The 15,493-nt window shown below is 35.8% G+C and overlaps 1 protein-coding gene across 1 annotated transcript in view; it reads left to right on the top strand.

The window, feature by feature from the left end:
• RAD23B (RAD23 homolog B, nucleotide excision repair protein) overlaps positions 1 to 14,666 on the top strand; it is a 45,679-nt gene extending 31,013 nt beyond the window's left edge. The window contains exons 6-10 of the mRNA XM_012439109.3: positions 2,698 to 2,825; positions 6,274 to 6,409; positions 8,146 to 8,273; positions 9,049 to 9,219; positions 13,753 to 14,666. Of these exons, the coding sequence (XP_012294532.2) occupies positions 2,698 to 2,825; positions 6,274 to 6,409; positions 8,146 to 8,273; positions 9,049 to 9,219; positions 13,753 to 13,866 (677 nt within the window). The 3' untranslated portion in view covers positions 13,867 to 14,666. The remainder of the gene's footprint in view (positions 1 to 2,697; positions 2,826 to 6,273; positions 6,410 to 8,145; positions 8,274 to 9,048; positions 9,220 to 13,752) is intronic.
• The last annotated feature ends 827 nt before the right edge of the window (positions 14,667 to 15,493 follow it).

Below are 15,493 nucleotides of genomic sequence, written 5' to 3'. Positions count from 1 at the left end.
TGTTGGTCAGGCTGCCTCGAACTCCTGATCTTAGATGATCCGCCTGCCTTGGCCTCCCAAAGTGCTCGGATTACAGGCACGAGCCCTGTACCCAGCCTCTCTGGTTCTTTTTACAGTCATTTGTCTTCAGAATTTTAAGATCTAAAACATACCACACTACTTACGGATATTTTTGAGATTTTATAATTTAACTCAGAAACATTATTTTAGGAGTCATAGTGTACTGATTAGGTGTGGAGACTCTTGACTCTCAGTCTGTGTATCTCTGCACCATGACTTAATACTTTTACCAAATTATTAATCTCTCCAAGCCACAGCCTCGTATTTTAAAGGAGTTGAAATTAAACTTTTTTTATAAAGTAGTGAGAGAGAACTAAATGAGAAACATCATGTCAAAATAGTGCAGTTCTTATTTTCTGTAGCTCTTAATTTTGTTTGTATTGATAATGATTTCTGTATCTGGAAACTAGGTTACTGAAAGTATATTGCTTCTAGAGTTGCTTTGCGCTCTAACTATATCAACAGATATGAAAATAAAAAATATTAAAAACTATTGTTTTATGGGATGGGAAAAGGAAAGTTATTTTAAGCAATATATCAAATCCTTAATCTGTTCATGGTACTTGGGGGTTTTTTAGGTATTAAACACCTTTATTTCTGAAAATTCTGCAGAAAAAAATATTCAACAGATAATGTGTGTCAGCTGTGTATCAGCGAAACATGCAAAATGACATGGTTTCCTACACAGTCAAATCTTCATTCGGTTGATGCAAGAAAAAAACATAAAAAAAAAAAGATAAATGATATTAAAAGCATAAAGGGCTTCCCCAAAGAAAAAAACAGAAGGCTATGCAGGATGGCTAGGCAATACCTTTTAAATATAGAACTGAAACATGTTGAAGGAACTGGCCATCCCAGACTGCCGGTGTTGTGTAAAGGCCCTGGGGCAGGAAAAGGCGTGGCCTGGTGAAATAACCCTGGGAAGATGACTATGGTGGATAGAGGATTGCTGAGGGCTGGGAGCCAGAAATGAGATGAGAGGGGGTTTTTGTGTGTGTTTTTTTTTTTTATTGACTTTTGCACTGGATGAAGAATAGATTGTAGATACCGAGGCAAGAGTTGGAAACAGGATGTAATCCCATCCAGAGACTGTTGTGCGCTTGTTGTCTTCAGTGATGACAGTAGAGAATGAAGAGATGGGTTTAGGGTATAATTTAGAGATAGAACCTACCAGGTGTGCTGGTAAGTCAGGTGTGGAAGGAAGTGGAAAAGAACTGAAATCACCAGGGTTTCTGTTCAAGCACTTAAGTGAATAGAGGTGCCTTTTGTTTAAAGAGAGCAGACAGATAATGGGGGAACACATTTGTGAGGGAAACTGGAATTGCAATGAGGAATGAGTGGAATGTGAGAAAGGGGACACATGTTCATAGCTATGGCTGTGATGGGAAGACAGCAGATGATTCCTGAAAGAGGAATTAGGATGAAGTCAAAGGAGGGAGATGTGTTTTTGTTTTACGGTGAAATATAGGACATAGTTAACCACTGACCCAGGATAATCACATAGAGGGGGAAAGGTATTGGTGGAGAAGAGAGAGGATAACCAAATTCAGTTTTGTAAGGTGACAGTAAAAGTAATGGTCCCTAGAAAGCAAGTGGAAGAAAAGGATAGTTTTAAGTGAGGTAAGTTTATGAGAGAAACAACTTTCATTTATTCAGCATGTTGTCTGTGCTGAGAGGAGAGAGGATAGGAGTCTGTAAGAAGTGACTTGTTGGAATAGTAGCATTTAGGGCATTTTGCCAGCTTTGTATAGTGTACAGGATTTTAACTTTCTAGCTCTTAACCGCTCTTTCCCCCCCACTGTTTTGGTTATATAAGGTGTCAAAGGGAAACTGAACTTGTTGCATCAGAGTTGATTGTTGAAATGCCATCCCTTCACCAGCATGTTTCCAGAAATCAGTGTCTCTTCTTACCAGTTGCCTTCTCTGACCTCCTGCTAATTCTCCCTTACCTTTGTACCTCATTTTCTATTGTACTATGAAACATATTATATGAGTTTCCTGTTGCTACTGTAGTAAGTTACCACAAACTTAGTGGTGTGAAACAACACAGATTAACTGTCTTCTAGTACTGTAGAAGTCTGACACAGGGCTCACTGTGCTAAAATCAGGGTCAGCATTCCTTTCTGGAGACTCCAGGGAGGAATTTTTTTTCCTGATCCGGTCCAGCTTCTAGAGACTGTTCACATACCTTGGCTTGTGGCCACTTTCTTCATCTTCAAAGGCAACAGCATAACATCTCTCATCCTGCTTTTGTCTTCTTCTCCTCACACCTGTTTCTCTGACCTTCTCTTCTGCCACCTTCTACTACTCTTAAGGATTCTTGTCATTACGTTGGACCCACCTGGATAATCCAGAATGAGGTCTCTATCTTAAAGTCAGCTGATTAGCAACTTTAATTTTATCTCTAACCTCAATTCCTTTTGCCATGTAACTTATTTATAGGAACCAGTGATCAAACCAGGGATATCTTTGGGGAACCATTACCTAATACATGTATGTTGTAATTTATACTGTTATTCATCTTTGTATTCCTAGCACAGCAGTGCATGAAATGTTGTATACGTGAATCAAGAAATGTATAGAGAATGCTTATTTATTAAATGTTCCTTTTCTTTCTTGTTCATCCTCCCTTTTTAGTGACAGGTCAGTCTTATGAGAATATGGTCACTGAGATCATGTCAATGGGCTATGAACGAGAGCAAGTAATTGCAGCCCTGAGAGCCAGTTTCAACAACCCTGACAGAGCAGTGGAGTATCTTTTAATGGTGAGAAACATGTTTGACTTTTCTCCATTCTAGTTGTTGAAGATCAAAGTCAAAGAAACAGATTTTAAAGGACCAGTTAACCAATCACTAATAGATGATATGCGTAATAGTTTTATTTTTCCTATTATGTTAGTATTTTGTGTTAATAGAATGCAACTTTTTCTAAAAGATTCTGATTAGGTTTTAGTTAGAAACAGCATGGCTAAATGAGTTGTAAGACTGGCTATCCAGTTGGGGTGTAGCACCTTGTACCCCGATTTTGTCATCCTCAAAGGATGTGTTGGGGGTAAGGGGCAAATTTTTAATCTAGTGGTCCAACATTGTAGTAGCTTTTTAGGTACTACTATGCATGTATTATTCAGAGCAAAAATTACAAGCTTGAGAGCCCAGGCCAAATTCTTTTGCTCATACTGTATATATTTCTGTGATAAGTTGCCAACTTTTTAAAAACTGGGAAATTTCACATAAAAGTACAGATTTCTGGTTTATCTGGACAACTTTGATTTCAGATTTTTACAAGAGATTTAGGAAAATATTTCAGATTGTGGACTCTAATTCATTATCCTCTGATTCACTCTGTTACCAATATAACATCATGCATTTCATGAATGATGTTACTTACCTGGTTCCATTGGCATTTGAATTTGTTTTTATAGTCAGTAGGAGTTGAGGGACTTTTTAAATAAGGTTATCTTTTTTTTTTTTTACTACTAATGAAAGTTTTTGAGAAATAGAGTATTGTGGACATTGACTGAAACCCTTGTTATTAAGATGTAAGTCTGCTAGTTTTACAGATGTAACTAACACAGGCTAAAGTGATTGAATTAACTTTTTCTTTTTTTTTTTTTTTAAGACAGAGTCTTGCTCTGTCACCCAGGCTGGAGTGCAGTGGCGTGATCTCAGCTCACTGCAACCTCCGCTTCCTGGGTTCAAGAGATTCTCCTGCCTCAGCCTCCCGAGTAGCTGGGAATGCAGGCACGTGCCACCACGCCCAGCTAATTTTTTGTATTTTTAGTAGAGACAGGATTTCACCATGTTAACCAGAATAGTCTCAATCTCCTGACCTTGTGATCCGCCCACCTCAGCCTCCCAAAGTGCTGGGATTACAGGCGTGAGCCACTGCGCCTGGCCTGAATTAACTTTTTAAAAATCTTAGATTTTTATTCTATAATTGTCTTTGGTGTTTTGGAGTATTTTTTCTAAGTCTGAATTGCCCAAATACCGTCTTAGAGTTGCATGAGTCTAACTCTTGGGAATTATGTCCACAGTTTAACGCATTCCTTTGTGTCTGATTGTACTTCTGTTAGGAACTCCTTTCAGGTAGCTAGCTAGTTTTAGAAGAGTCCATTATAAGCCTCATAATTGTACTCTGCCTCCACCATTCATTGCCCATGCATTTGCTTGTGAAGTTCTCAGAACCTTTTCTTAGCATATTATTTTATCGTTTTCAATTCACTTTTTCATTGTCATCTTGAGTAGTGTCTTTAAATGGTGGCAGTTTATCCAGTTTGTGTGGAATTAATAATTGTTGTGAATTTGTTTGGTGAAGAGTACAGAGCCTAAACAGATTGTATAAAAGTATTAGTTTTTTGGAGTGGCTTTCATTTACATCTGATTTAGAATTCTGCATAAGTTCAACAGTATCAGTTATTTTGATCTAATGGATGTGGAGTTCTGAGGTACAAAATAAAGAAATCATTGTCACCAAAGTTGCCAAATGCTAAAACTGCTATATAGCATCAAATGCAAATAAACAGATGAGACATGAGTTCATCAAACAATTTATAACAAATTTTTTTTTTTTTTTTTTTTTTTTTTTTTTTTGAGACGGAGTTTCGCTCTTGATACCCAGGCTGGAGCGCAATGGCGCGATCTCGGCTCACCGCAATCTCCGCCTCCTGGGTTCAGGCAATTCTCCTGCCTCAGCCTCCTGAGTAGCTGGGATTACAGGCACGCGCCACCGTGCCCAGCTAATTTTTTGTATTAGTAGAGACGGGGTTTCACCATGTTGACCAGGATGGTCTCGATCTCTTGACCTCGTGATCCACCCGCCTTGGCCTCCCAAAGTGCTGGGATTACAGGCTTGAGCCACCGCGCCCGGCCTATAACAAATATTTTTTATATATTTGCTGTTTGTTTCATAGACAGGGGTGGGGAGCTGCCTTTAACTGTTACTAGTTAACAGATAAGTTGAATGGATGGAAGGGAGAAATGTTGATCCCTTATCTAATAAGCGGCTTTGTAACGTGTGAGAATAGAGGTAGATCTATAGCAATGAAAATTAACTTTTTAGTTTAATGAATTAAACAGAATGTGATGGTTGCTCTGGACCCTAAATTTGTATGTAGTTTGTTAGCACTTAAATAACTGCCCATCGAAGTTAAGGGTTTGAATTGGTGAACTCATTCAAAAACATTTGTTTTAATGCCTGGAGTGACATCTAATGCATGCAGCCATATTCCTGCTCTGTTACTTTTCATCCTTTATACGTTGTTGCTTTTGGCTTCTGGCTTATTAGGAAATGGAAGCATTTATCATCTTACTCAATTTTAATACATAGTTCTCTTCTTTTCAGAATCTATAAGAACTTGATAAAGACTTTTTAAAAATTTTAAATGACAAGTCTGTCAAATCATGTGCATCAAAATAGGGTGTCCTAAAAGATTTTAATGCATGCAGTTTTAAGCTCTAACAACTTTAGAAGATAAATACTACACACTTGCAGGAGGATCTCCTCTACTGATCCATGGTACTGACAAACTGTCACTCAGAAGGTATATCATAAATTTGAGATACTTTTGAGTAAAGTGTTACTTTGAGAAAGTGTCACTCAGAAAGTATCTCATAAAAAATTAATTTTTCAAAAACCACAAAATCAATCTAAAATAAATTGAAACCATTTAGCTTTCCAAATATTTTTCCCCAGGAGTCATTTTAGAACTGTCAGATGCCCATCAAAACTTCTTTGTTTGGATTATCTTAAGCTAAGATTGTACACTCAATCCTTTTTATCATTAACAGCTGATGAAGATTTCTAAGAAGTTAAAAAGTCAACTGAAGTAATAAGTAGCACCAAAACCTTTAGTTATGTTCTGTTTTAAGAAGGTACATGTCTAGATAGTTTTCAAACTTGAATAATTATGTGTGCCTGGTAGGCGTCTTATTGGACAACACAGAGACTATTTTTCCATCATCATGGAAAGTTCTGTTGGTCAGTACTGCTTTACATTATTATAGCAATGTGGGTTTTTCTATAATGCACCCAGGTCGTTTCTAATCTAATTTGAATCCATGCAGGTTAATAATCCTTTACTTTTAATTGAAGCAGACATCTGTTTGATGCTTTTGAAAATCAGACAATATGTTAAATAGCCTATAAATCTTTTACTCTGTATAATATTTAATTTTGCATGATGGGATATCTTAAAGCTTGGAAATTTTGTTTTAGGGAATCCCTGGAGATAGAGAAAATCAGGCTGTGGTTGACCCACCTCAAGCAGCTAGTACTGGGGCTCCTCAGTCTTCAGCAGTGGCTGCAGCTGCAGCAACTACAACAGCAACGACTACAACAACAAGTTCTGGAGGTAAAGTGGAATCTTTTGGATGGGGAGGGAATGACCCTGAATTTTTAGTGTAAGATAATTTAATCTGAAATGCTTCAGAAATGAGATTCATTCCCAGAGCAGTTGTGTAACTAATGTTTGAGAAAGGCCCAAAAGAAACTCTCCCAAGTGGATGTAAGAGGTATCCTTGCTGATATTAAACATCAGTGCTGCAGTTTTGTCAAAGGGCATATTGTTTTATTTGTTCTAAGGAAAAGATGCCTTCCAGTTTGTATTTGGTGTTACTCTCTAATGGCATTCAGAATGGTTTGCTCACTTTGTCTCTTACTCTCTCCATAAATGTTAACAAAGTGTGTGTGATTTCAAAGCCAGCAGGATTTTAACAGTTACACAACCAAGGAAATGAAACCTTGAGAGGTTTAAAACCTTGTGTCTAGGAGGAGAAAGCAAAGCTAACATTCAAGTCAAATGTTAATAACCAAAGTCTTCCTTACTCGAGTACTGACCATACCCACACATTGCTATAGGTCTGACTACAGAGCAAAGCCTGGAGCCCGCGGTTGGCTTAACAATTATGTAGTGTTCTCCTTCGTTCGTTTTGTGTATATGAATAAAGTAAGCTGTTGATTTTGAAAAAGCCATTCTTTCATCCATTTCCTAGCTCTGATTATGATAGTCACCTCTAGTTGACAAAAGTCACTAAGTGCTTTGTGTAGTCTCCAGAGGACAGGCCTGTTTTTTGTTGAGATTCAGCATGGTAGTGGAAAGAGATGGCCACAGCTTTGCTTTGGATTTGGGGTCCTATTCCTTTCAGCACTTATTAGGTAACGTAGTCTCTAAATCTCATTGCCTTCCTCTATAAAGCTAGTGTTATATATGGAAGAACAAAAAACTCATGTGTTGTGACCATTTTAATTTGAATGATTGTCTTCCTGAATAGGAAATTACAACATATATCTAAAAATTAACTTTTATTCATTAGTAACCTTAAAAACATACTTCCTTTATTTACAATTTTTGGTTTCCTGTAACATAACCGGACAAGTATTGGCACCTTGAAAAAGCCACAAGTTCTGTATTTTATTTTATTTTTATTTGGAATTATTAACATTTACTATTGTGAATGGATTTTAGACTGAAGAGCTCTAGATATATTAGTACTAGATTACCATACGGCTTATGTTTGAAATTTAATGGTAATAACCAGTCTTCCTTAATGTAAGTAAGTTCGTATTAAAATTTCTCCTGCTTTGCAAACCTGACCTCAAACTTTAAATATTAAATATCTTTCTCTTCTTTGGTTTAGCATTTCCTAGGAATTCAAGCTCAGATTGTGTTCTTTAAGGGGTTTTGATTGTTTATAAAGTAAGTGAGTTTTTATTTTTGTTAGTTGTGGCATATATTTTTCTTAAGAACTTTTAAGCAACGGGACCAACTTTTAGTACTTTTCGTTTTGATAGAACATGCACAGGGGGCAAGTTCCTAGTATTATTTTATAATATTGAGTGCCAAGACCAATTTTAGGAAAGTTTGTTACAGTGTTCTGCATTCACTTTCTTTGCTAATAGGAGTAATTTTTGCTGTATAAAACAGCAGGTTGGTACAGTTTGAAGATTTCATAGTTTCCTTCGTTTTATTACATCTGAGAACTCAGATAATTTTTTACTTGATAGTGTTTGCTGTCTAAATGTATTGTTTAACCACTCTTTATATGTGTATTTACTGCTTTTGTTTAACAATGTTTATGTGTATTTTAGGACATCCTCTTGAATTTTTACGGAATCAGCCTCAGTTTCAACAGATGAGACAAATTATTCAACAGAATCCTTCCCTGCTCCCAGCGTTACTACAGCAGATAGGTCGAGAGAATCCTCAGTTACTTCAGGTGACTAATCAGTGTCAGTTTCACAAGTGGGTTAGAGTGTATCACATTTTTAAAAAGTTTGTGAATGTCCTTCCCCCTCCCCACCAACTCTGTATTTGAGAGTGGTGAATGTATTCTCCCAAGCTACACTCAGTAGAATATTGTAATCTAGACAGGTGTACTAAAAAAACAGTTGGGATATGGAAGTTGGGTTAATTTAATTTGACCAAATAATAAGTTTGGGAAACATATTATATTTCCTTTTTGGAGTTTCCCAGTACATATTAACATGTTAAAGAATTTGGGAAGCTGTTTAACAAAGACACTGCCTAACTTTAAATCACTTTTCACAAGCTTATTACTTAGTTCCTTTTTCTTAGGAACTTTTAAGCAACAGGAATACTTACTCTTAGAAAAAATAACTGTGAGACTTCTTTGATGCTCAGATCACCAAGTATTTGAATTTTGCACAGCATTTTAGTGCCCACTAGTTTGGAAGGTAAAAATATATGCAAGTATAAAGAATAAGTTCTGTAGTCCTACAGTAGTTTTTTGTTTAAGTGCAGGGGGCTCAGAATACTTAGGAATTCAAATTTCTTCACCATTATACTTTACCCAAAAGTAGTGAATTTCTTTACTAATGTACAAGAAATCACATCCTTCCAAAGACTGAATAATTTGGAATCACTAAAATATTGTTTGTAAAAGTTTAACTTTTTCTCTTAGTAATATTTAGAATTCCTGTTCCTGCAGATACTTAATATATTGTTTTTCTCTGTCCTTCACATCACCACAGCAAATTAGCCAACACCAGGAGCATTTTATTCAGATGTTAAATGAACCAGTTCAAGAAGCTGGTGGTCAAGGAGGAGGAGGTGGAGGTGGCAGTGGAGGAATTGCAGAAGCTGGAAGTGGTCATATGAACTACATTCAAGTAACGCCTCAGGAAAAAGAAGCTATAGAAAGGGTGAGTTTAAGGAAACTTTAAAACGTTGGTTCTTGGCAGGGCATGGTGGCTCCCCCCTGTAATCTCAGCACTTTTGGAGACCAAGGTTCCTGGATCACCTGAAGTCAGGAGTTCAAGACCAGCTTGGCCAACATGGCAAAACCCCATCTTTAATAAAAATACAAAAATTAGCTGGGCATGGTGGCATGCACCTGTAGTCTCAGCTACTTGGAAGGCTGAGGCAGGAGAATTGCTTGAACCTGGGAGGCAGGGGTTGCAGTGAGCCAAGATTGCACCACTGCTGAGTGAGACTCTGTCTCAAAAAAAAAAAAAAAAAAAAAAATTAGTTCCTTAGTCACACTAGCCCTATTTCAAATGCTCAGAAGTCACATGGGGTTAGTGGCTACTGTTGGATAGAACTGATACAGAACTTTTCCATTGACTGGAGATAGTTCTGATGGACAGAGCCAAATAGAGCATTGCCTTATGGATTGCAGTAAAGATTCTCTCTTCTTATCCCTGTTCCCTCATCTTTTCTTTTATGAAGCCAAAGGGCGAGCAGTACAGGTATAATTTCATTGATGTGTTAAAATTCAAGAAGAAAAAGTCTTATAAGTATATACCCACTTCTAGATTTTTCTTTTTACTTATATTTTTATTTATATTTAACATCAGAACTCTGCTATCCTGATTCCAGTAACCTAGTTTTTATTATATCATGATTAGTCATTCTTTTTCTCCCTCATTTTTACTACAACAGGGAATCATAGGAATTGTAGTACTTGCCCTTCCTTATATTACAAAGTGTTTTGACATGGAAATCAGATAAAGTACATTTTAACTTAGAAAGTCACTGTGGCTTTCTATTAAGTTTTGAAATTGGAAAGTGTTAGTTACTCCAATTTTACTGTTTCCTAAGGTATGTTTTGACTGTTCTGGATCCTTTGTGTTCCTTGCATGAATTTTAACATCAGCTTGTCTGATTCCTGCAAAAGAAAAAAAGAGCTGCTTGGGATCTTGATAGGGATTGTTTTATTCTGTAGATGAATTTGGGGAGTATTTCCATATTAATAATAAGGTCTTTCTATAATTTCTTTCCGTAGTGTTAATCTATAGTTTTCAGTGTAAAAGTTGTGCAGTACTGTTAAATGTATTCCTAAGTATTTTTATTCTTTTTGATGCTGTTATAAATGGAATTTTTCTCTTATTTTCATTTTCAGATTATTCATTGCTAGTTATATAAAAATACAATTTAATTTTGTATATTGATCTTTTGTCTTAAAATCTTCTTGAACTCTTATTGATTCGTTAAGTAGTTTGTGTCTGTGTTCATTAGGATTTTCCATGTACAAGATCATGTCATCTGCAAATAGAGACAGTTTTACTTCTTTTCCAATATGAATATCTTTTCTTTTTCTTGTCTAATTGCCATATCTAGAGACTCCAGTATATTATTAGACTAGCAAGAGCCAACATTCTTGTCTGGTTCTTGATCTTAGGGGAAAGCATTCAGTCTTTCATCACTAAGTATGATGTTATCTGTGAGTTTTTTGTGGATGCCCTTTAACAGGTTGAAGAAAGTCCCTTCTGTTCCTAATTTGTTCAGTGTGTTCATCAAAACAGGTGTTCATTTTGTCAGATGTTTTTACTAAGATGATCATGTGGTTTTTGTCCTTTAATATGCTTTATTACATTGATTGGTTTTTGTATATTGAACCAACCTTGCATTTCTAGGATAAATTTTACTGGTCACAATGTGTAATCCTTTTTATATGTGGATTTAGCCTGCTAATATTTTGTTAAGGATTTTTACATCTGTTCATAAGTAATATTGGTCTGTAGTTTTTTCGTGATGTCTTTGTCTGATTTTGGTATCTGGGTAATACTGGCCTTCTAGAGTGAGTTGGGAATTATTCTCTTCTGTTATCTGGAAGTATTTATTAAGAATTGATGTTAATTATTTGAACAGTTGATAGAATTCATCAGAAGTCTGAGGATGGGCTTTGCTTTTTGGGAAGTTTTGTGATTATTGATTCAGTCACTTGTTACTGGTCTGTTCCGTTTTTCTATGTCTTTTAGAGTCAGTTTTGGTGGTTTTTGTCTTGGAATTTGTCTATTTTATCTGAGTTATCTAATTTGTTGGCATACAGTTGTATGTATTTCCTTATAATCATTTTATTCTTTTGATAAAGTAATAATGTCTCCATTTATTCCTGATTTTAGTAATTTGAGTCCTAAGATTTTTGGTTTTTCCCCAGTTTAACTAAAATTAGTTTTTCAATTTTGTTGATTTTTTAAAAAATAATAAAAATAACTTCTGGTTTTGTTTTTTAGGTCTTTCCAATTTTTATTTTTTCTCTTGTTCTTCCTTTTTTAGGTTAAGTTTAGTTTGGTTTGTCTTTGTTTAGTTTTAGTTTAAGATTAGATTATTATCTTTGTTAGCACAGACATTTACAGCTATAATGTTCTTTCTGCGTTTATGCTATAGCAGCATCCCGTAAGTTTTAGTATAATGTGTTTTTGCTTTCTTTTATCTCAAAATATTTTTTAATTTTCCCTTTGGTTTCTAAGGATTGTGTTAAGTTCCACAAGTTTATGAATTTCCCACATTTTCTTCTTTTCCTTTCTGAGTTCATTCCATTATGATCAGAGAACATACTTTCAATACTTTTCAACTTACTGAGGTTCTTAATGGTATTTCTGAAGAATGTTGTATGCATACTGAAGAAGAATATAATGTAGTTCTTATTAAGTGGTCTATAAATATAGATCTAACTGGTTTATAGTCAAGTCTTCTTCCTTAGCTGTTTTATCTGTTATTGAAAGTGGGGATATAGAGATCTCCAACTATTGTTAATTGCCAATTTCTTCCTTTAATTTCAGTTTTTATGTGTTTTGCGGCTCTGTTATATATGTTGATAATTGTTGTGTCTTCCTGATCCTTTATTATAAACTGTCTTTTGATCTATAGTAACAGTTTTTATCTTAATTCTGTTTCATCTATGTAGCTATTCCAGCTCTTTTTTGGTTACCATTTGCATGGCATATATCTTTTTCTGTCAATTTACTTTCAACCTACTTGTGTCTTTTGAATCTAAACTGTGTTTTGTAGAAGCAGGCAGTTGGATTGTACCCTGTCTTTCACTTCACCTATCCTAGCTTTAATCTGGATAACTCATTTTTTAGTTTCTTCTCCTTTCATAGATCAATATTCATAATGAATTGGGATTTTTGCTCAGATTTTAAGGGTCATTTCCAAATATAATCTAACACAGGAGTCGTCAGCCTTTTTGGCACCAGGAACCAGTTTTGTGGAAGACCATTTTTTCTACCAATAGAGGTGGAGTGAGTGGTGGTTTTGGGATTGAAACTGTTCAACCTCCCATCATCAGGCATTCGTTAGGTTATCATACAGAGCACACAACAGATCCCTCACATGCACAGTTTGCAGTAGGGTTCATGCTCCTATGAGAATCTTTTTTTTTGTTTGTTTGTTTTTTGATTTTTTTTTTTTAAAGACGGGGTTTCACCATGTTGGTCAGGCTGGTCTTGAACTCCCAACCTCAGGTGATCCGCCTGCCTTGGCCTCCAAAGTGCTTGGATTACAGGCGTGAGCCACCACGCCTGGCCGCTCCTATGAGAATCTAATGCTGCTGCTGATCTGACAGGAGATGGAGCTCAGGAGTTAATGGGAGTAATGGGGAGTGGCTGTAAATAAGATGAAGCTTCACTTGCTTGCCCACTGCTCACCTCCTGTGCGGCCCAGTTCCTAACAGGCCAACGGCCAGTGCCGATCTGCGGCCTAGGGGTTTGGGAACCCTGATTTAACACAAAGTGATTAAGACAATTGAGGAGGGTGACATTTAGCTGAGTTTTTAAAGGCTTTTAAAGGCAGTATTGTCACAAGTGATTTTTAATAGACTAGAAAAATGAAATTAAGTAGCTGGTATCACCATTTAAAATGCTGTAACTGTTAAGCAGATAAAAATAGAACACTGTCTTCAAAATGTACCATGTATTACTAATAATTGGCCACCTGTTTTTCTAGTATGGAGTGTTGAATAAAGCAAGGAGATTGACGTTTGATCCAGATGAAAGATATGAATTGGCATTAATAAATAAAACATTTGCTTTTACTGTACAAATAATTAGGTGAGGTGGTTAAACTATACTCCAGGTACTGTCATCCTTATCTTCACTCTTAATATACTAGAAGCCATTTGATTTACACGTTTCTGTAGGGTCATTTATTTTTAAACCATAGCAATTAGCAACTAATTTTTTATTAGGCCAAAGAGTATTAGCATAGTATCTGTTAAGCTTTAACTAGAAACAAAGATTTTTTTTTTTACATGATTAGTAAAGGAAAGGGTCTAGATTCCATCTAACCCCTTGGGTTGGGCAGAAAATCCATGTTCAGATAGAGATGAATTCATGTAAAATTCTCAAGAGCTTTTTTTGGTTGCAGTATGTTTTTAAGTAATGATCCGGTTAAAATTAAATGTGCCATAATTGGTGTGTTGGACTTATGTATTTTTTCCCTTTTTCTTCCAGTTAAAGGCATTAGGATTTCCCGAAGGACTTGTGATCCAAGCATATTTTGCTTGTGAGAAGAATGAAAATTTGGCTGCCAATTTTCTTCTACAGCAGAACTTTGATGAAGATTGAAAGGGACTTTTTTATATCTCACACTTCACACCAGTGCATTACACTAACTTGTTCACTGGATTGTCTGGGATGACTTGGGCTCATATCCACAATACTTGGTATAAGGTAGTAGATTGTTGGGGGTGGGGAGGGAGGGATCTAGGATATAGGGCAGGGATAAATACAGTGCATGTCTGCTTCAGTTAGCAGATGCCGCAACTCCACACAGTGTGTAAAATATTATACAACCAAAAAGCAGCTTTTGCAGGTCTTTATTTCTTCTGTAAAACAGTAGGTAACTTTTCCTAGGTTTCACTCTTTTTAGTGTACTAGATCCAGAAACTTAGTGTAATGCCCTGCTTTATATTTCTTTGACTTAACATTGGTTTCAGAAAGAATTTTAGCTACCTAGAATTTACAGTCTCTGTTTCATGGCAACACTGGATAATGGCTTTGTGAAATTTAAAAAATTTTTGTAGCGACTGTAAACAGAAATGCCAAATTATTGATGGTTAATTGTTGCTGCTTCAAAAATAAGTATAAAATTAATGTGTAAGGAAGCCCATTCTGTCATGTTAAATACTTGGGGTGGGAGGGGAGAAAGGGAACCTTTTCTTAAAATGAAAATAATTACTGCTATTTTAAAATTTCTTGATCATTGAATGTGAGACCCTTCTAACATGATTTGAGAAGCTGTACAAGTATAGGCAGAGTTATTTTCCTGTTTACATTTTTTTTGTTTTGTTTTGGGAAAAAATTGGTAGGTGTCTAATTACTGTTTACTTCATTGTTACATTGCAGTAAAAGTTTTAAAACAACCATTGCATGTTTGCTTTTGGTGTATCCCTTTGTGAAATTAGCACTTTTGGGGCCAATGGAGAAATGCAGCATTCACTCTCCCTGTCTTTTCCCCTTCCCTCAGCAGAAATGTGTTTATCAGCAAGTCGTGAGTCAAACTGCTGCCTTTTGAAAAAAAAAACCCACAAAATGCTGATTCAGTTCAAAATTAATGCAAATGTTTCAAAACTGGGTTTCTGATATTTGTAAATGTGTTTCTTTATTAGATAAGAGTGTATTACCATTAAAATCATTAGTATATTGCTTTCAAAAAGAGATGGTAGACAAAACTATAATCCAGCATCTTTTATTGCATTGGAAAGACTGGCAGAATCTTTTGGAAGGGCTGGGAGATGTGGCTGGAAAGTACTTTGGAAAATATACAATCAAGATATCTCATGGCATATTAAAAGAAAAATCTTAATAGCAGTGTTGGCTTTTATTTGGATTTTTTCATCTCAGTTTTTTCTTTGCAATCTCCTTCATTGGCATTGTTATTTGATCATAAACGGAGCAGATGTCTACTTGTTCAGTTTTTCAAATCTGTTTTCCTGAGTATAAATAAGAGTATTTAAAGAAATAATTTGGGTTGTTTTTGTTTTTTCTTTTTAACCATCTGATACTGTGAGTAAGAAGATGAATTTGTACAGATTTCTCTCTCTGTAATTCCTCAATATCTTTAGCACAGGTTGGTGATGGTTTTTAAGCGTCTACATCATGCACTCATAACCTATTAACGAAAATAAATGAAACTGGCTGAGCACAGTGGCTCATGCCTGTAATTCTAGCACTTTGGGAGGTCAAGACGGGC

This window comes from Aotus nancymaae, unplaced genomic scaffold, assembly GCF_030222135.1.
Source record: "Aotus nancymaae isolate 86718 unplaced genomic scaffold, 86718_ANA_hifiasm-v0.15.2.pri h1tg000003l, whole genome shotgun sequence".
Lineage (NCBI taxonomy): Eukaryota > Metazoa > Chordata > Mammalia > Primates > Aotidae > Aotus > Aotus nancymaae.
Note: the sequence above shows the minus strand (reverse complement) of the source record. Positions and strands in the feature narration are given on the sequence as shown.